General features: G+C 45.1%; 1 protein-coding gene across 1 annotated transcript in view; it reads left to right on the top strand.

Moving 5' to 3' along the window:
- VWA8 (von Willebrand factor A domain containing 8) overlaps positions 1-22626 on the top strand; it is a 1418144-nt gene that overhangs the window by 470378 nt on the left and 925140 nt on the right. Inside the window, exon 13 of the mRNA XM_078657276.1 lies at positions 2257-2417. Coding sequence (XP_078513402.1) covers positions 2257-2417 — 161 coding nt within the window. The remainder of the gene's footprint in view (positions 1-2256; positions 2418-22626) is intronic.

Below are 22626 nucleotides of genomic sequence, written 5' to 3'. Positions count from 1 at the left end.
CTGTGGTGTGTGTGGTTTGTTCAATGCCATCAGCTGTGGTGTGTGTGGTTTGTTCAATGTCATCTAAGCTTTGATGTGTGTGGTTTATTCAATGTCATCTAAGCTGTCGTGTGTGTGGTTTGTTCAATGCCATCAGCTGTGGTGTGTGTGGTTTGTTCAATGCCATCAGCTGTGGTGTGTGTGGTTTGTTCAATGCCATAAGCTGTGGTGTGTGTGGTTTGTTCAATGCCATACGCTGTGGTGTGCGTGGTTTGTTCAATGTCATATAAGCTGTGGTGTGTCTGGTTTGTTCAATGTCATATAAGCCGTGGTGTGTCTGGTTTGTTCAATGCCATAAGCTGTGGTGTGTGTGGTGTGGTTTGATCAATGCCATAAGCTGTGGTGTGTGTGGTTTGTTCAATGCCATAAGCTGTGGTGTGTGTGGTTTGTTCAATGCCATCAGCTGTGGTGTGTGTGATTTGTTCAATGCCATCAGCTGTAGTGTGTGTGGTTTATTCAAAGCCATAAGCTGTGGTGTGTGTGATTTGTTCAATGCCATCAGCTGTGGTGTGTGTGGTTTTTTCAATGCCATCAGCTGTGGTGTGTGTGGGTTGTTCAATGTCATCTAAGCTGTGGTGTGTGTGGTTTGTTCAATGCCATCAGCTGTGGTGTGTGTGGTTTTTTCAATGCCATAAGCTGTGGTGTGTGTGATTTGTTCAATGCCATCAGCTGTGGTGTGTGTGGTTTGTTCAATGTCATCTAAGCTGTGGTGTGTGTGGTTTGTTCAATGCCATCAGCTGTAGTGTGTGTGGTTTGTTCAATGCCATAAGCTGTGGTGTGTGTGATTTGTTCAATGCCATCAGCTGAGGTGTGTGTGGTTTGTTCAATGCCATCTAAGCTGTGGTGTGTGTGGTTTGTTCAATGCCATCAGCTGTGGTGTGTGTGGTTTGTTCAATGTCATCTAAGCTGTGGTGTGTGTGGTTTATTCAATGTCATCTAAGCTGTGGTGTGTGTGGTTTGTTCAATGCCATCAGCTGTGGTGTGTGTGGTTTGTTCAATGCCATCAGCTGTGGTGTGTGTGGTTTGTTCAATGCCATAAGCTGTGGTGTGTGTGGTTTGTTCAATGCCATAAGCTGTGTTGTGCGTGGTTTGTTCAATGTCATATAAGCCGTGGTGTGTCTGGTTTGTTCAATGTCATATAAGCCGTGGTGTGTCTGGTTTGTTCAATGCCATAAGCTGTGGTGTGTGTGGTGTGGTTTGATCAATGCCATAAGCTGTGGTGTGTGTGGTTTGTTCAATGCCATAAGCTGTGGTGTGTGTGGTTTGTTCAATGCCATCAGCTGTGGTGTGTGTGATTTGTTCAATGACATCAGCTGTAGTGTGTGTGGTTTATTCAAAGCCATAAGCTGTGGTGTGTGTGGTTTGTTTAATGCCGTAAGCTTTGGTGTGTGGTTTGTTCAATGCCATAAGCTGTGGTATGTGTGGTGTGTTCAATGCCATCAGCTGTGGTGTGTGTGGTTTGTTCAATGCCATAAGCTGTGGTGTGTGTGTGGTTTGTTCAAAGCCATAAGCTGTGGTGTGTGTGGTTTATTCAATGCCATAAGCTGTGGTGTGTGTGGTTTGTTCAAAGCCATAAGCAGTGGTATGTGTGGTTTGTTTAATGCCATAAGCTGTGGTGTGTGTGGTTTGTTCAATGCCATAAGCTGTGGTGTGTGTGGTTTGTTCAATGCAATCAGCTGTGGTGTGTGTGGTTTGTTCAATGCCTTCAGCTGTGGTGTGTGTGGTGTGTTCAATGCCATACGCTGTGGTGTGTGTGGTTTGTTTAATGCCATACGCTGTGGTGTGTATGGTTTGTTCAATGCCATAAGCTGTGGTGTGTGTGGTTTGTTCAATGCCTTCAGCCGTGGTGTGTGTGGGTTGTTCATTGTCAGAATATCGTCTGACGTGAATATTGTGTCCTAAGTATCGTTTCCAAAAATATCATCACCCCGTTGAAGTTAGTAATAGAAAATCTAAGCCCAATCAGACGAAAGAAACGATATGTATGATACAATATTTAAGTCAGATGATATTTCTGGACGCAGCTCTGCACCTGCCAACAAAGGTGCCTTTTAGTACTGCAGCTTGAGAGATGTGAACTGCAGCAGGCAAGAATATTAAATGTTGGTCACCACATTACTGACAATAGATCACAATTTAAGTAAGTCTACTTAACCTTTTGCATAACTGTCACTTGGCATCCCTGATCGATTGTTCTCAATTCCACTCTCTTCATAGGATATGACAGCCAGAGACCTTCTGCAGCAGCGGTACACTCTTCCTAACGGGGATACAGCTTGGAGGCCATCTCCACTTGTCACCGCTGCAATGGAAGGAAAGCTGGTTCTTCTTGATGGTATTCACCGTGTTAATCCTGGGACTCTATCCATTCTACACCGGTCAGTAAAACCTGTTTCTGAAGGAGAAACTGCAATTGTATTGATATTAATACATTTGTTTCAGGATCTGTGGTAAACTGGGCTGCTTACAGATGCCCCTCCACTTTTTTTTGCCTCATTTGAATTGCTAGATGCTGTGGTAATTGATCTGAAAGAATGAGTGCTTGGTCCTGCTAACCAGGCCGAGCACCAGTGCTCTTTCCCTTAAACTGCAAATGTGAATGGGTACACTCAGTTGGCAAGTAATTTTACACACCTGTAAGCCCCTAGAATATGGTACCACTGGTGCGCAGGGCAGGGTTGTAAAAGGGGTACCAGGACTGCAGCACTTATTGTGCCATCCTGAGTGACCTGAGTAAAACCGAAGTCTGCAGGTCGGCCTTGTCAGCCCTGCACAAGCAGCTTGCCTGCTCGAGTTCAACCCTGCACACACCATGTGTGACAGGGTCACCTCACTGAAACTAATATATGTCAGTCACCCCTAAGACGGGCATTCTATAGCATTATATTATATATGTAGGAATATATGTGCAAGCATATATTGCCTTGTGGTAGCATTCTAAACTTAATTCTACCGCAAGTGACGGTCAGTCCATCGAATAACATGGGCTGACTTATGGGCATTACCTATATGTCCAGCTCCATAATGGCCTGACTGATTTCTTTCATGTTTGGTGTCAAACACTGCTTTTTATCCCCTGATACAATTGTGGTGTAGAGGTTTAACCAGCATGTACCTAGGTGGCACAGTGTCTACCAAGTTAACCCAGACTTCTCGTGCCTTGGCGGGCTTTTTCAAAGGTGTGCCACCAAGAAAGAATTCTGATCTCATGTTGGGGATTGTGCTCCGCTCTCAGAGGTTAGAGACAAGGACCTGTGTAATTAGGAGGTGACACCTCCGCCTACACAAGATGGCTAGTGATTAGATTGGTACTGCTGTGAGCCTCAAAGGCTTCTCTGGACAAAGGAACTTGTCTCCCAGTCGAGAACAAAGCCTTCCCCTGGCACTGTTTTTTGTGGACAGGTGGGAAATTAGCTATGCAGGAGGCGTCCACCTCCACAAGGCTGACCATTCCTCTAGGGTGTTGCAGCTGAGGTGTACAGTCAAGGATGGTTTTGGCCATCTTGAATTTCGGCTAGAAATCAGGTTCTAACTAGTTTTAGTGACATACAGTCACAGGATGTCTTCACTGCTGGGGCGGATTAGCCATAGGACTAGATGGCTATTGGGTACTAGTTCTTACACCCGCTAACACCCCCTAAATCCAGGAATTAAGGGGCACTCCAGACTCCAGAACCTTATATCTGATGTGAAACAAACTTGAAGTCCTGTTCCCTGAGACGTCTGGAGTGCCACTCAAAGTCACTGGGAAGGTGGCTCCTGGAAACTGTAGTCCCGACCCTCAGCGAGGCTCAGCTTTCTACAACGTGCTCTAGGTCCTCTGAATAAAGATTTCCTTAACTGGAGTGCTTGCAGGTAACAAGGCTTCTTGGTGGTCAGTCTGACTATAACCTGCTTTACTCGACGCTTCAAGGGAAGAGATTCACCTGCACGAACGACCAGCCACCCCTGTGGTCTCCATCGTAAAGTTCTTGCATTTGTTTTCAACCTCTCTTGGCACACCTGCCAGCTCCTCTAACCGCAGATCCTGTTCAGCACCACGGATAAGCGAGAGCATCTCTACACCCGAGTCCCCCGAGCCAGGTAGATACGATCTGCTTGGAGACTCCTGGTCCAAGGCCAGCTCCTTGCTTAAGTTCCAAAGGGTTTTGCTCAACTCACCATGCAAGTACCTTTATGCAAAGGTAACTATTTCCAACACTGCAAGCCTGATTGCCAACTCCGTTTGACAGCTAAAGTGCACCTCTGCACCCCGCTCCCTTGAGACAGGTAAAATTGTGCTAGCTGTTGTGAACTGGTCTAGGGACTCAAAAGACCTTAACTCCAAGTGGATTCCGTTGAACTCACTCTCTAAGTAACCAGTTGCATACATGTGTTCTTCTCATCGACTGCAATGTTAATGTTTTCACATTGCAAAGTACTGATTTATGTAATGCATTAAAATTGATAACTCTGGTTACACTGTATGTATCGATTTTGTTTTGGTGGCTAAAAATATATAAAAATCGGAGCTATTTTTATAAATTGGTGTCGGATTTCTCTGGAGGCGTGCCAGTTACTTATCATCCATGTTGGTAATGTGAAATGCTTAACACATGTTACTCTAAGTAGCCTGTCTGCTCTTTGCCACACTGCCAGGACTAAGAGAAGGTGTACTGAGAGAGTACCCAGAATTCTTTCTTGGTGGCACACCTTTGAAAAAGCCCGCCAAGGCACGAGAAGTCTGGGTTAACTTGGTAGACACTGTGCCACCTAGGTACATTTAGGGGCTGTTTCCGATTACGGCCGGAAGAGCTCCGACCAGAGGGAGTACGATGGCAGCTTTTCACTGCCTTTTCGTGCTGGTCTGTCGGGCACGAAAAGGCAGTCGGAAGCTGTCTCTGGGGGCCCCCAGCAGGGCCCCCATGGGTGTGAGGCCGCCGGATGGCGGCCTGGGGGCACCTATGGTGCCCCTCTGTTGATCCCTGCACCCGGTGGGAGGCACCTTGGGGTGCCGGCCACAGGGTGCAGGGATGAACTGCACCCCTGCTTTCAGCAATGCAGGCATGCATTCCGCTCGGAATGCATGCTTGTCTTGCAAAGTATACGAATGCGACCGAACCCTGTTCGGTCGAATCATACTAGCAGGGCTGTAACCGATGACAGCAAGTCGGTCGCTTACAGCTCCTGGCCGATGTCGGAAGGACTCAGGTCCGTCCGACATCGGAATAGGCCCCTAAATATACATTTTTACAAAATATTACAAATAAACTTAAATAAAAATGAACACACAAACATAATACTTTATATATATATATATATATATCGGTCTATGGCACTTCTGCTGCACTTTATGAAGAAAAGAAAATAAAGAGACACTGTTTACGCTACCAAAGGTTGTTGTCCGTTTTTCTCCGTGAGGGTGCTGCATCTGCGGTATCCTTTGGAGCGGTGGTTCATATATATATATATATATTAACTTTAACATAATTAATAAACTATCTCTAATTTATTTAAAAATCTTTAAAATTATATAAAAATAATATATATATATATATATATCCAGCCATAACAGGAACCAACTTGTGAACGGAGACCACAGGAGGTTTAAATTAAAGCGCTCTTTATTAGGAGGCAGCAGCTTGCTAGCGAAACCTTGTCCTAGAAGCACAACCTGGAGTAAAACGCCGGACGCGTTTCAAGAGTCAATCTTTTCTTCAGCGGCGTGAGTTCCAATGGAGAATGACAGGCATAGTTTCACCTGGCGCTCGGTATTCATATATCCCCGCCCAGGTAGGCGTGGCTGCCACGTGCCTTCTGGGATATGTAGTGCCAGGATGTCCATCCCAAGTGGGCCGATGCCGTCTCCAATTCGTAAGGAAATTAAAACCCCTGTGGGCTGGTGTGCAAACCAGTAGGGGAATCCGCTCCGCTCTGTAGCTGCCGCCTCGAGCTGCAAACGGGCACCTCCCTGCAAAAGCGCCGGATCTGCACCTCCTGACAAGTTCGAACACGGTGAGTGTCAGAACGGACCTGCTGTAGCTGATGTTCTCCGTTCGCGACTTAGGCAAGCCGCCACATATCCAGCCATAACAGTAACCAACTTGTGAACGGAGACCACAGGAGGTTTAAATTAAAGCGCTCTTTATTAGGAGGCAGCAGCTTGCTAGCGAAACCTTGTCCTAGAAGCACAACCTGGAGTAAAACGCCGGACGCGTTTCAAGAGTCAATCTTTTCTTCAGCGGCGTGAGTTCCAATGGAGAATGACAGGCATAGTTTCACCTGGCGCTCGGTATTCATATATCCCCGCCCAGGTAGGCGTGGCTGCCACGTGCCTTCTGGGATATGTAGTGCCAGGATGTCCATCCCAAGTGGGCCGATGCCGTCTCCAATTCGTAAGGAAATTAAAACCCCTGTGGGCTGGTGTGCAAACCAGTAGGGGAATCCGCTCCGCTCTGTAGCTGCCGCCTCGAGCTGCAAACGGGCACCTCCCTGCAAAAGCGCCGGATCTGCACCTCCTGACAAGTTCGAACACGGTGAGTGTCAGAACGGACCTGCTGTAGCTGATGTTCTCCGTTCGCGACTTAGGCAAGCCGCCACATATCCAGCCATAACAGGAACCAACTTGTGAACGGAGACCACAGGAGGTTTAAATTAAAGCGCTCTTTATTAGGAGGCAGCAGCTTGCTAGCGAAACCTTGTCCTAGAAGCACAACCTGGAGTAAAACGCCGGACGCGTTTCAAGAGTCAATCTTTTCTTCAGCGGCGTGAGTTCCAATGGAGAATGACAGGCATAGTTTCACCTGGCGCTCGGTATTCATATATCCCCGCCCAGGTAGGCGTGGCTGCCACGTGCCTTCTGGGATATGTAGTGCCAGGATGTCCATCCCAAGTGGGCCGATGCCGTCTCCAATTCGTAAGGAAATTAAAACCCCTGTGGGCTGGTGTGCAAACCAGTAGGGGAATCCGCTCCGCTCTGTAGCTGCCGCCTCGAGCTGCAAACGGGCACCTCCCTGCAAAAGCGCCGGATCTGCACCTCCTGACAAGTTCGAACACGGTGAGTGTCAGAACGGACCTGCTGTAGCTGATGTTCTCCGTTCGCGACTTAGGCAAGCCGCCACATATCCAGCCATAACAGGAACCAACTTGTGAACGGAGACCACAGGAGGTTTAAATTAAAGCGCTCTTTATTAGGAGGCAGCAGCTTGCTAGCGAAACCTTGTCCTAGAAGCACAACCTGGAGTAAAACGCCGGACGCGTTTCAAGAGTCAATCTTTTCTTCAGCGGCGTGAGTTCCAATGGAGAATGACAGGCATAGTTTCACCTGGCGCTCGGTATTCATATATCCCCGCCCAGGTAGGCGTGGCTGCCACGTGCCTTCTGGGATATGTAGTGCCAGGATGTCCATCCCAAGTGGGCCGATGCCGTCTCCAATTCGTAAGGAAATTAAAACCCCTGTGGGCTGGTGTGCAAACCAGTAGGGGAATCCGCTCCGCTCTGTAGCTGCCGCCTCGAGCTGCAAACGGGCACCTCCCTGCAAAAGCGCCGGATCTGCACCTCCTGACAAGTTCGAACACGGTGAGTGTCAGAACGGACCTGCTGTAGCTGATGTTCTCCGTTCGCGACTTAGGCAAGCCGCCACATATCCAGCCATAACAGGAACCAACTTGTGAACGGAGACCACAGGAGGTTTAAATTAAAGCGCTCTTTATTAGGAGGCAGCAGCTTGCTAGCGAAACCTTGTCCTAGAAGCACAACCTGGAGTAAAACGCCGGACGCGTTTCAAGAGTCAATCTTTTCTTCAGCGGCGTGAGTTCCAATGGAGAATGACAGGCATAGTTTCACCTGGCGCTCGGTATTCATATATCCCCGCCCAGGTAGGCGTGGCTGCCACGTGCCTTCTGGGATATGTAGTGCCAGGATGTCCATCCCAAGTGGGCCGATGCCGTCTCCAATTCGTAAGGAAATTAAAACCCCTGTGGGCTGGTGTGCAAACCAGTAGGGGAATCCGCTCCGCTCTGTAGCTGCCGCCTCGAGCTGCAAACGGGCACCTCCCTGCAAAAGCGCCGGATCTGCACCTCCTGACAAGTTCGAACACGGTGAGTGTCAGAACGGACCTGCTGTAGCTGATGTTCTCCGTTCGCGACTTAGGCAAGCCGCCACATATCCAGCCATAACAGGAACCAACTTGTGAACGGAGACCACAGGAGGTTTAAATTAAAGCGCTCTTTATTAGGAGGCAGCAGCTTGCTAGCGAAACCTTGTCCTAGAAGCACAACCTGGAGTAAAACGCCGGACGCGTTTCAAGAGTCAATCTTTTCTTCAGCGGCGTGAGTTCCAATGGAGAATGACAGGCATAGTTTCACCTGGCGCTCGGTATTCATATATCCCCGCCCAGGTAGGCGTGGCTGCCACGTGCCTTCTGGGATATGTAGTGCCAGGATGTCCATCCCAAGTGGGCCGATGCCGTCTCCAATTCGTAAGGAAATTAAAACCCCTGTGGGCTGGTGTGCAAACCAGTAGGGGAATCCGCTCCGCTCTGTAGCTGCCGCCTCGAGCTGCAAACGGGCACCTCCCTGCAAAAGCGCCGGATCTGCACCTCCTGACAAGTTCGAACACGGTGAGTGTCAGAACGGACCTGCTGTAGCTGATGTTCTCCGTTCGCGACTTAGGCAAGCCGCCACATATCCAGCCATAACAGGAACCAACTTGTGAACGGAGACCACAGGAGGTTTAAATTAAAGCGCTCTTTATTAGGAGGCAGCAGCTTGCTAGCGAAACCTTGTCCTAGAAGCACAACCTGGAGTAAAACGCCGGACGCGTTTCAAGAGTCAATCTTTTCTTCAGCGGCGTGAGTTCCAATGGAGAATGACAGGCATAGTTTCACCTGGCGCTCGGTATTCATATATCCCCGCCCAGGTAGGCGTGGCTGCCACGTGCCTTCTGGGATATGTAGTGCCAGGATGTCCATCCCAAGTGGGCCGATGCCGTCTCCAATTCGTAAGGAAATTAAAACCCCTGTGGGCTGGTGTGCAAACCAGTAGGGGAATCCGCTCCGCTCTGTAGCTGCCGCCTCGAGCTGCAAACGGGCACCTCCCTGCAAAAGCGCCGGATCTGCACCTCCTGACAAGTTCGAACACGGTGAGTGTCAGAACGGACCTGCTGTAGCTGATGTTCTCCGTTCGCGACTTAGGCAAGCCGCCACATATCCAGCCATAACAGGAACCAACTTGTGAACGGAGACCACAGGAGGTTTAAATTAAAGCGCTCTTTATTAGGAGGCAGCAGCTTGCTAGCGAAACCTTGTCCTAGAAGCACAACCTGGAGTAAAACGCCGGACGCGTTTCAAGAGTCAATCTTTTCTTCAGCGGCGTGAGTTCCAATGGAGAATGACAGGCATAGTTTCACCTGGCGCTCGGTATTCATATATCCCCGCCCAGGTAGGCGTGGCTGCCACGTGCCTTCTGGGATATGTAGTGCCAGGATGTCCATCCCAAGTGGGCCGATGCCGTCTCCAATTCGTAAGGTAATTAAAACCCCTGTGGGCTGGTGTGCAAACCAGTAGGGGAATCCGCTCCGCTCTGTAGCTGCCGCCTCGAGCTGCAAACGGGCACCTCCCTGCAAAAGCGCCGGATCTGCACCTCCTGACAAGTTCGAACACGGTGAGTGTCAGAACGGACCTGCTGTAGCTGATGTTCTCCGTTCGCGACTTAGGCAAGCCGCCACATATCCAGCCATAACAGGAACCAACTTGTGAACGGAGACCACAGGAGGTTTAAATTAAAGCGCTCTTTACATCAGCTACAGCAGGTCCGTTCTGACACTCACCGTGTTCGAACTTGTCAGGAGGTGCAGATCCGGCGCTTTTGCAGGGAGGTGCCCGTTTGCAGCTCGAGGCGGCAGCTACAGAGCGGAGCGGATTCCCCTACTGGTTTGCACACCAGCCCACAGGGGTTTTAATTTCCTTACGAATTGGAGACGGCATCGGCCCACTTGGGATGGACATCCTGGCACTACATATCCCAGAAGGCACGTGGCAGCCACGCCTACCTGGGCGGGGATATATGAATACCGAGCGCCAGGTGAAACTATGCCTGTCATTCTCCATTGGAACTCACGCCGCTGAAGAAAAGATTGACTCTTGAAACGCGTCCGGCGTTTTACTCCAGGTTGTGCTTCTAGGACAAGGTTTCGCTAGCAAGCTGCTGCCTCCTAATAAAGAGCGCTTTAATTTAAACCTCCTGTGGTCTCCGTTCACAAGTTGGTTCCTGTTATGGCTGGATATGTGGCGGCTTGCCTAAGTCGCGAACGGAGAACATCAGCTACAGCAGGTCCGTTCTGACACTCACCGTGTTCGAACTTGTCAGGAGGTGCAGATCCGGCGCTTTTGCAGGGAGGTGCCCGTTTGCAGATCGAGGCGGCAGCTACAGAGCGGAGCGGATTCCCCTACTGGTTTGCACACCAGCCCACAGGGGTTTTAATTTCCTTACGAATTGGAGACGGCATCGGCCCACTTGGGATGGACATCCTGGCACTACATATCCCAGAAGGCACGTGGCAGCCACGCCTACCTGGGCGGGGATATATGAATACCGAGCGCCAGGTGAAACTATGCCTGTCATTCTCCATTGGAACTCACGCCGCTGAAGAAAAGATTGACTCTTGAAACGCGTCCGGCGTTTTACTCCAGGTTGTGCTTCTAGGACAAGGTTTCGCTAGCAAGCTGCTGCCTCCTAATAAAGAGCGCTTTAATTTAAACCTCCTGTGGTCTCCGTTCACAAGTTGGTTCCTGTTATGGCTGGATATGTGGCGGCTTGCCTAAGTCGCGAACGGAGAACATCAGCTACAGCAGGTCCGTTCTGACACTCACCGTGTTCGAACTTGTCAGGAGGTGCAGATCCGGCGCTTTTGCAGGGAGGTGCCCGTTTGCAGCTCGAGGCGGCAGCTACAGAGCGGAGCGGATTCCCCTACTGGTTTGCACACCAGCCCACAGGGGTTTTAATTTCCTTACGAATTGGAGACGGCATCGGCCCACTTGGGATGGACATCCTGGCACTACATATCCCAGAAGGCACGTGGCAGCCACGCCTACCTGGGCGGGGATATATGAATACCGAGCGCCAGGTGAAACTATGCCTGTCATTCTCCATTGGAACTCACGCCGCTGAAGAAAAGATTGACTCTTGAAACGCGTCCGGCGTTTTACTCCAGGTTGTGCTTCTAGGACAAGGTTTCGCTAGCAAGCTGCTGCCTCCTAATAAAGAGCGCTTTAATTTAAACCTCCTGTGGTCTCCGTTCACAAGTTGGTTCCTGTTATGGCTGGATATATATATATATATATATATAAATAATTAAAAAATATAAAAACATTCTGCAATAAATTAAAACATTAAACTATGAAAAAATATTTAGCTTGGAAATTGCCCAATACAATCAATGCAACAGAGGGAAAAGTGTTGGTTAGCAAAATAATTAAATTTACTATTCCCACTCCAGTGAGTGAAACAGTGGGGAAAATGTTGAATAGCGGAGGGGTAAAAATTACTATTCCCACCCCAGTGGCTACAACAGTAGGAAAGTGTTGGATAGCGGAGATGTACAAATTACTATTCCCACTCCAGTGAGTGCAACAGTAGGGAAATTGTTGGATAGCATAGGGGTAAAATGTACTATTCCCACTCCAGTAAGATCAACAGTAAGGAAAGTGTTGGATAGCGGCGGGGTAAAAGTTACTATTCCCACTCCACTGAGTGGAACAGTAGGATAAGTGTTGGATAGCGGAGAGGTAACAATTACTTTTCCCACTCCAGTGAGTGTAACAGTAGCGATATTGCGGGATAGCGCAGGGGAACTATTCCAACTCCAGTGAGTGCAACAGTAGGAAAAGTGTTGGATAGCCGAGGGGCAAAAATTACTATTCCCACTCCAGAGACTGCAACAGTAGGGGAAGTGTTGGATAGCGGAGATGTAAAATTTACAATTCCAACTCCAATGAATGCAACAGTAGGGAAAGTGCTGGATAGCGGAGGGGTAAAAATTACTATTCCAACTCCAAAGAGTGCATCAGTAGGGAAAGTCTGGATGGGGTAAAAATTACTATTCCCACTCCACTGAATGCAACAGTCTGCAAAGTGTTGGATACCGTAGAAAAATTAATATATATATATATATATATATATATATATATATATATATATAAAAATAAAAACGATAATAGAAATTAATAAATATAAGAAAATAAAAGAAAGTTATTAAACATAAAAAATCACATATTATAATATTAATTACATATAACAAAAACGTACAAATACTATATTTAATAAAATAATAAATGCACAAATAAATATTTCTTTTAAACTAGAACATATTTACCAACAAAACAATTAATTACAAAATAAATGTTTTTATTTTATTTCCTAACGTATAACACCTCACTAATAACAAAACACTTCTTATTTAAATGTATTTACATATTTAACATAATTAATCAATTAAAAAATATTAGTAATAAAAAACTATATACATTAATTTACTACATACACTTTAACACTATAATTTCCACAACACTAACCTAAATTAAACTATAAAATAATAAAACACAATCAAAACTTATTTTAAAATTAAAAACAATTACTATTAACAACTAATAATTAAATAATTAAAATATATTTAATACCCCTTTTAAAAAAAATATAACAATTATTTTAAATCACCCAAAATAACTATCTATTAATTAACATTAATTAACAACTATATATTAATTAATTAAAGACAAATTACTTCCCACCCTTTACAGTATATACACAACACACACTTTAAGTTAATTACACAATTACCAAAATTAATTACAAATTAATTAATTAAAATGAATTAACAACTAATTAATTAATCAATTAAAAATAATTTACCTCCCACCCTTTACACCTATAAGCACCACAAACACACATCGAAAATTAATTACGTATTTACCAATATTAATTAATTAAAATTAGTTAACCAATTATTTAACTCATAAATAATAAATAATTAACAATTAATTACAATTAATTAACAACCAGTTATTAATTAATTAATAATAAATTACTTTACACATTTAACACTATAAAATATCAATTAAAGAAATATTAATAGATAAAAACTAATCAATACATTTAATATAATTAAATTACTTCCCACCCTATTCCCCTATAAATCCACAATCCTCTACGGAACTAAAAGTGCAAAATTAAAATAATTTCTTTTTTATATCTACTAAAAATGTACATACATATAAAAAATATGACAATTCTTATACACCTAAACATACATCACATACATATAAAATATATACTAAAATACATAATCAAAAATGATCTTTTTAATAACTATATTTTTGCAAACGATATTAAACACTTAGATATTTTTGAAATCAATATTACTTACCATAATTCGATATTCTTGAACTCGATAGTCTTGCTGTCGATATTTCTAACCCACTACATTTGTAACTCAATATTTTGTACTCAATATTCTGTCTCTGCACCCACTTACACCACCTGTGCTGCCAGATGAGAAAGGTTGCCGACTAGAGAAGCCACTGGCAGGTTGGTACAACACGCTACTCTCCTGAACAAGTGTGACTAATACAGGTGAATTACCGCTTACAGTCTTAGCAGGAGAGGCGGGAAGGAACGATGGGTGGTTTGGGTGGAGCTACTTACAATACTAAAAGCCCCTCACAATTACCGGGAGAAGCCTGAAGTAAATAGAACCTGAGTATAGAAACGGAACGCTCCGATTAAAAGGACACTTTTTAAACAAACTGAGGAAGGTTTATTTTGGATTTAACATGAGGTGGAGGGTTGTGATGAAGAACTAGCTGTGGTGTCAAAAGACATTGCTAAAGCTTTCGATACAGTTAGATGGCAATATGTCATGAAGGTGTTGGAGACTGTGGGGTTTGGACCCCACTTCTGTTCCTGGGTGCCTCTACTGTATACAAATCCCAGTGCTCTGTGCTCTAGGAGGTGGAGAGGGGCACGCAACAAGTGTGTTCGCTGTCCCCCTCTTCTCTGGCAATGTGTGACCAGATAGGGGATTACCATTAAAGGGATCACCCACTTGGTGTCCTTAAATGCAGACAATACCCTTTTTAACTTATCGTCCCTTCGGCGGCCTCTGCCCATCCTGTTGTCATATTTAACTGCTTTTGAGGAAATATCAGGACTCCACCTTAATTATGGGAAGTCCCTTGTGTTTCCATTAGGGTCTCTGGCTACCTGCAGAGAGGGGGAACTGCCGGTGGTGCCCCTTTGACGGGAGCTGGATTTCTTCTGATATTTGGGGATGGTTATCGCCCATATCTCACAAAGACGCAAAAACTGCAACATAGAAAGGGTAATTGAGGGACTGAGTTCATTGGTGTGATTTTGGACTTCCCTTTGGCCGTGTGGATGTGTCAAAGATGGTGTTTCTGCCCCAGTGCCTCTAAGTTATCTAGTATTCTTTTGATGCACTGTCCCAGGCTGTCTTTTGTAGCCTTGAGTAGCTAGGGTCCGTATGACGCTGCCAATAGAGGAGGGAGGACTGGCGGTACTGGACCTAGAGCTGCCCCAATTCAGCAAGCACTGCATTGGATGGTCGAGGAGGGCACCTTGAACAAAACTCTGCTGGGAGGTTTTGGAGGGAGATCGATCCTACCACATCTGTTGAGGGTGAAGGCAGATATATAGAGAATATCCCCATCTAATCAGACACACAGCTTCACTGTAGGAGTGTACTGTTAAAAGTGTTCTGGGTAGGGCTCAGTTTGCCGTGAATTGGTTTTCTGGTATTTTCCTGCCATTAGAGTGTTGGGGCTATTGTGGACTTGACTGCCTGGAGGGCCTGTGGTTGTGATGTTTTGGGGGGCCTGTTTCCTAAAGAGGAGTTTATCAATTTTTAAGCAGCAGTGGTCATTTAGTGTAGGGCCAGGCCAATTTTTGCAGCATGCAAGTATTGCAGATATATGGCCCACGTTTCCCGGGGCCCTGACCACTACACTTACGTTTTTTGGAACTGGGTGGGAGCCAGCATATCACACCTATGTAAGGTAAGGCATTGATGGTTGACCCCAGACGGGTCCCATTCCCAGCACGCAGAACATGGGTAGGGAACTGGGGGTGCAGATTGTTGATGCCTCATGGCATCGGATGTGTGCACTGGTGAAGACGGTTTTGAGTAATGCACAATTTAAACTCCGGCATTTTTGTTTCCTTCACAATACATATGTCACCCCGGTATTGCTGCATAGAATAGATCCTGGTAGGACCAAGTTGTGTCACAGGTGCTATGCCAAAACGGCTTAGATCTTGCACATGGCTTGCTCCTGCCCGGACGTGTATGACTACTGTGAGAACGTGCTGAATCATGTGAGGACTGTGGTGCGGATCCCTGTGGCCCCTATGGTTTGCTTGTTGGGGGAATGTCCTTCAACTGAGGGGCCAAAAGATGGGCTTTAAGTTCCTGCATTTGATGTTATTTTTGGCCAACAAATGGGTTGCAATTACTCGAATGGCTAAGGCTGGACCGAGTGAACATCGGTTAGTGGCGGATGTGGTTGAATGGTGTACGGCTGCAGAGGTTAGTTTGAGGAGGTGTTGGTGTGGAGAGGGAGCTCAGGGGGACATGGAGGTCTGGGTGGGACAACTGGAAACATTAATACAACCAGAGGGGATACACTCTGCCTCCAAATCGGATGATTGAAGAACACAACATCCTCGACTCCTCCCAATCCGGCTTCAGAAAAAACCACAGTACGGAAACCGCCCTCCTCGCCGCAACAGACGACATCCGCACCCTACTGGACAAAGGAGAAACAGTAGCCCTCATCCTCCTAGACCTATCAGCGGCGTTCGACACAGTCTCCCACCGTACCCTTAAACGCAGACTCTACGACACAGGAATCCAGGACAAGGCCCTCGACTGGATCTGCTCCTTCCTCTCCGGCAGGACGCAACGGGTCAGACTCCCCCCTTTCCTCTCAGACCCCACACCTACCACCTGCGGAGTCCCCCAGGGCTCCTCCTTCAGCCCGACGCTCTTCAACATCTACATGGCTCCACTTGCCTCCATCGTCAGAACCTACGGACTCAACATCGTGTCATACGCAGACGACACCCAGCTCATCCACTCCCTATCCAACGAGCCCAACACCGCCAGACGCAACTTTCGAGAAGGCATGGAAGCCGTTGCCAAATGGATGAAAAACAGCTGCCTACAACTAAACACCAACAAAACAGAAGTACTCATCATGGGCCCAAACCCCGACGCTTGGAGTGACACCTGGTGGCCCACCGCCCTCGGAACCCCGCCAACCCCCACAGACCACGCACGCAAACTGGGAATCATCCTGGACTCCGAGCTCAAAATTGACCGCCAGATCAACTCTGTCTCATCTTCCTGCTTCCACACCCTCCGCCTCCTTCGTAAGACCTTCAAATGGATCCCCCTCGAACACCGAAAGACAGTCACTCACGCCCTGGTCACCAGCAGACTCGACTACGGCAACGCACTCTACGCCGGAATAAACAAAAACCTCATCCGCAAGCTACAGAACATCCAGAACGCCGCCGCAAGACTGGTCCTCAACCTGCCAAAACACTGCCACATCTCCCAGCACCTGCGCACACTCCACTGGTTCCCCGTCGAGGCGAGAATCACCTTTAAGATGCTCACCCACGCACACAAGGCCCTCCACGGCACCGGACCAGCATACCTGAACAGCCGGCTCAAATTCCACGCACCCCAAAGGACCCTACGATCAGCCCAGCTCTCCTACGCCGTGGTCCCCCGCACCAGAAAGACCAGATCGGGAGGCCGCTCCTTCTCCTTCCTCGCTGCCAAAGCATAGAACGCCCTTCCGCTCCACCTCAGACAGACAACATCGCTCCCCATCTTCGCAAGAAACCTCAAAACCTAGCTCTTCGACAGACCCCCTCCTCGATGGAATGGAACCTGCACCCCCCCCACCCCCACCCCTAGTCCTTGAGACCCTTACGGGTGAGTAGTTGCGCTTTAACAAACTCCTGATTGATTGATTGATTGATTGATGATGAAGGAACTGAAGATTCTACTGAGACGTGATCTTTTCCTGGTATGTTTCTTGCGCGGAGTGGGATGCTGGGACTGGGTGAGGATGGAGTGGTATTCTGGAGGGCGTTTGTAGATGCATGCTGGACATATCATTACTGTCATGTTAAATAGATTGTAATGTGAGGTGTTAACCTTTACTATGATGTGATACATGGTGGCGAGAAGTTTACCGCTTGTTGGTGCCGGTTTGTATTTGATGAAGCCAATAAAATATTTCTTTAAAAATAATGGGTGTGATGCCCAAATGTAGCTATTTTGTACATAGTCTCCTCTGTGATAGCTGTCAGTGCTGTGTGCATGCTCTGATATAAACCTCTCCCCTTTGTTTTACCGTCAGGCTCATGCCCAGTTAACTTTCCCACAGCTTTTCGTCCACTGATCACGAGGGTCTTGCTTTTTGGGAAAGTAATGTATTAATGTATGACATATGTATTTTATTATTTTCCAGAGACAGATCACACTCTTCTATTCAATGAAGGGTCTGCAGGCTTGTGGTTTAATGGAGGATCGCAGGTGCCAATATCTGATCTATACTTAACTGAAGAGTTCTGATTCTGGGAGATTATATACCGAGTGTACTTCCAGACAGGTCTTAATTCCTCTATGTGTCATTCTTTTCACCTCTTTCTCTCACCAAAGCTTGAATCCGCTCTTTATGTATGCAGGATCAAAGACTGGATTTCCAAGAATTGGTGTCAGGCAGGATTGAAAAGTAGTGAAATGTTGTCTTAGTTCTAGCCTATTCCAGACTTCTATGGTTGCCATGGTCACCCGCATTAAATATATTCTGCAGCCTCTGTCTTTTTTATGCATCTATGGTACCAGATCTGTGTACATCCCAGTTACAGGTTAGACAATGAAACACCAATATTACTCCGATTTGGGTTGAATCCATTTTACCACACATGCATTTTAATTGGGAGGTGTAATAATATTGTTTAATATCTGGTATCCGTTACCATTTTACTGGAATGTCTTCCCTGCCCACACACAGTTATCTTGGAGTCGCTCTATCTTCTGTGGGGTTGTTCCCTTCACTGGTACATGGAGGACTAAGAGTAAGTAAAGGATTTGTGTGAAAGATGTCATCCTTATTTCACCACCCATCCCATTAAGCAGAGCCCTCACATCTGCCTAACCTGCAGGTCTGCCTGAGGAGTTTTAGCGAAGCCTTCATAATCCTCTCGCACTGTATGTTCAAGAATAGATGCTACTTGCATACCTTAATATATGGGATGGTGTAGACAACCGTTGAAAGGGGAACCGCTTTTTAGCTCTGATTACAGTTCTCGAGGGAGTTTGAGATTTAAAGCTTGGAATTAGAAATTGTTTAGCCAGAGATGAGATACTTTGCCACAAGCTTCCAGTTTAGCCAGTGGAGCAGTGATGTCTTGCTGTGTCGTGGTCACCATAATGTTTTCTGTTTACACGGCTAACTTGTGTTCATCCCTTCCCATGTGACTCCAGTGGATGCACTATCTATACCTGATTTCATTACCGAGCAGTTCCAGTGACAGGTGGTTTAATAGGGGAGAGGGGACAACTTCGCCTTGTGCCCTGGCCAATAGTCAAGCTCTTGGAACTGCAACCATTGACTCCCACTCACGGCGAGCCACTAGCAACCCAACTTCTAAATCGGGAACCCAATCCAAAGGCAAATAGCGTCTCATTTAGGAAGGTCTACAGGACACTGTCAAATGCTTTTCCAGTGTTGAATAAGAGGGGAAAAGCTTTGTCCTGAGTCTTGTGTACCTTGTCAGCAAGGGGCATGATAGCCTTGGTGTTATCTCGTGTTATGTACCAAGGGATAACACCTGCTTGATCCAGCACAATAAGGCCAGGCATATTCTTTCTTAGCCTGCTAGCCAAAATCCCTGTGAAGAGTGAGATTTGGCTATAAGATCCACAAAGAAGCGTGTCCTTTCCTGGTTTGTGGGTGACTGAAGTCAGGGCCTATGACACAGTGTCTTTTATGGCAAGAAGGTGTATTGGAAAGATGGGCCAATAAGGAGGCAAGTTGTCAGGTACATGTGTTGCACAATAGGGATGTAAACCCGCCCAACCCCACTGCCTTGGTCATCTTTTATTTGCTAATGGACAGATAGGCCTGGAGAGCAATATTTCTAGCTTTGAATTCCAGTAATCCCTAACAAAGTAATTCATATTCCTCTTGCCTTGAGTCACTTCTTCGGTCAGAGAGATGATCCCTCCCCCTAAGGTCATTCATCTTCCTGTTGCATTTCTGTGATTTCCTTTCTCAGGTTCTTCTTTAGTGCTGATGAGTCTCCCATGAGGTCTCGAACTAAGTCAGTGAGGGAATTCTTGGTAAGCGGACATCTTCCTCTGTGTCTCCAACATCTACACTCTGCTCTTAGATGCCAGGTGTTGGCTTTGCCACAGATAGTTTTGGAAGTAGAAAGTGTCAGCAGCAGGTCTCTAATGGCTTGAACATTTTTAGCTCTTGCAGTCGACAACGTGGCTAAGTTCTGACTGTTGTGCCACTAAAGAGCAAAGTGGGAGAAATTACATTTGTCTTTTTCTAGAAATAAATCTACCAATAAGTGATGTAGTTCCCACATTGACTTGTGTGTATATAAGCAGGGGTTTTTTACTTTCAGGTCCCAGGGAAGAATGACGTGTGTTTTCTTTTAAGGTGGCCTGAGCATATTAATTCAATTGATTCTACCTTTTTTGCAATTGTAATGCGTATTGCATATGTGTGTGCTACTTAAGTAGGTTATTATTAGGTGATTCATTGTCTTTTCTAAATAGGCAGATATTTAATGTGTTTTATATAAATCCAATTAAAAATAAAATGTTCTACACTATTCTAGAACTAGACGTGAAGCTTTGTTTCATTTCGTTCCAAGCTACTTAAACCAATCCCAGTGTTTTTTTTATAATTATGGTTGTAAGAATCATATATTCTTTTTCGAAAATATCTTTTCCTCGTGGCTATTCGAGTTCTCTGCAGCCAGTGTATATGGACTTGGTAGTTATGCCTTTATTACATTTCACTCTGTTGACTTATCTTTTTTAAATAGCCAATTGATTTCCTTTTCACATTTTTGTTTTAGGATGCAACTAAACTCACTTCATCCTCTAGGCTTGTATTGTTTTCTCTTTTACTTTTTTCGGGCAATCGGGCACATGCATCAAGGGTTTTTGGATTCGCAAACGAGGCGAATCGCAAAATTCGGCCGTTGCAAATCCCTTTTTTGGGATGCATTAAGGTTTTTGCTTTTTTCGCAATTTAAGAAATCGCAATTTATTTGCGATTTCTTAAATTGCGATTGCGTTTAAGAAATCGCATTTTTGCGATTTCTTAAATGCAATGCATGATTTTTTTTTAAATTGCGAAATTGCAAATAGGAAGTGGTAAATGACCATGAAGTTAACCTTCATGGTAATTTGCGAAAACTTTCAAAATTGCACAGAAGTGCATTTTTGAAAGTTTCATTTTCCTACCTCGAGATTTCAAGAACAACTACAACAAATTTTACAGAAAGCCCATGAGGAAGGAATCATAACCAGCAAAACCAAAAAATACCTCACATAAGACAACCCCAAAACACCAATTATTTACATGCTTCCCAAGATGCATAAACACCCTACCAATCCGCCCTTTCGACCCATAGTCTCGACTAAAGGGAGCATACACGAGCCAATAGGCACATTTTTGGACACACATCTACAAAGATTTGTAACCAAGATGAACACATACATCAAAGATACGACAGACTTCATTAACAAAATATCAACCATTCATTTACAAGAAGATCAAGAGATTTGGATGTGTACCATTGACGTTAAGTCCCTCTACACTTCGATTCCGCACAACCTAGGCTTAGAAGCAATAGAGGAGATTCCTATGTCTTCGGACCTTGAACAAAATTTTCAAATATTCCTCATGGAATTATTAACATTTACCTCTCTACCAGAGCTATTTCACATGGGAGGACGAGCACTATTTACAACTCACGGGGACATCCATGGGCAATTGTGCCGCCCCAGTATACGCTAATAGCTTTATGAACATCTTTGAAAACAAGTACATCCTGAATCAAGAATCCTGGAAGAAAAATGCACTAGTATTTTTGAGATTTATTGACGACATCTTTGTACTATGGCAAGGTACATTTCAAGATCTACAAACAGCACTTAACCAACTTAACTCAATAAATGACCGGATTCAATTCACTTACACCACTGACAACATGTCAATTGCGTATCTGGATGTTTTACTAATGCGAAAAAGGTAACACGATAGAAACCACCTTATACAAAAAACCTACAGATCGGAACAATTTACTTCACTACAGGAGTTTCCACCAAACACCACTCAAAAATAACCTTCCTACATCTCAACTATACAGAGTAAAAAGAATAGTATCTGAGGAAGAAGAATTAAAAATACAACTGAAAAATATGATATCAAGGTTCGAAGAAAGAGGATATCCCAAACCAGTTCTGGATAAAGCCTTACAAAAATGTACATCAAAAACCAGAACAGCTCTCCTGAAACCAACAGAAAAGAGCAAATCAGTAAAAACTGTGATTGTATCCAAATTTTCTACTCTAAGCAACCAGTATAAGAAAATCATCACAAACCATTGGCCACTTCTCACGAACGAACCAGATTTCCACACTATTATAGCTCAACAACCCACATTTGGTTATACTCGCAGTAAAAACATTCAGGACATTTTGAAGTACACTCGAGACACAGGGACAGAAAATTACAAAGGGACAATACCATGTTATAACTGCAGTTGCTGCAACAACATAATAAAAGGTAACACCATGACACACCCAATGAGAGGTACAACCATCAAATTAAAAACCACAGCCACCTGTGATTCTCAAAATGTGATATATTACCTCAAATGTCCTTGTGGACTGATATATGTGGGTAAAACCATCAGGAAAATCAAGATTCGGATATCTGAGCATAAGAGTAATACCAGAACTAACAATATTCTATCTACTGTTGCCACACATTTTAATGAAAGACACCACAATATCAGCCAATTGAAATTTGCTATACTAGAAACCATCATGAAAATTCCTGGCAGAGACCTAAACAGGACCCTACTACAGAGAGAAAATCATTGGATATACTTTCTCAATTCCATGAAACCGAACGGACTCAATGACAGAGTGGAATTCGCGTGCTATCTTTAATATATCATCACTAATAACATTGTTCTGATGTGATACTCTAAATATACCTGATGAATACTATTTCATTGCATATCATGTTATGTGGTTGCTCATCATCGTCTTTTCATTCAAACTCTTCATTTATTACTTTATTCAGTTTCTTATAGCAATGTTATTTGTTCAAATAATTCTTATTATCAAAGAACACATTTACCCTTAGAGCTCATTTAATTGTATATGTTCTTTTTTTCACTTTTTTCACCACCGTTCGTTTCACCATTCCAAGATGGCGTCCAGACTAACCCTCGGGTAAACCATAGTCCTATTTTGACC

This window comes from Lissotriton helveticus, chromosome 8, assembly GCF_964261635.1.
Source record: "Lissotriton helveticus chromosome 8, aLisHel1.1, whole genome shotgun sequence".
Classification (NCBI taxonomy): Eukaryota; Metazoa; Chordata; class Amphibia; order Caudata; family Salamandridae; genus Lissotriton; species Lissotriton helveticus.
The sequence above is the reverse complement of the archived record's forward strand: the minus strand, read 5'-3'. Positions and strand labels throughout refer to the sequence as shown.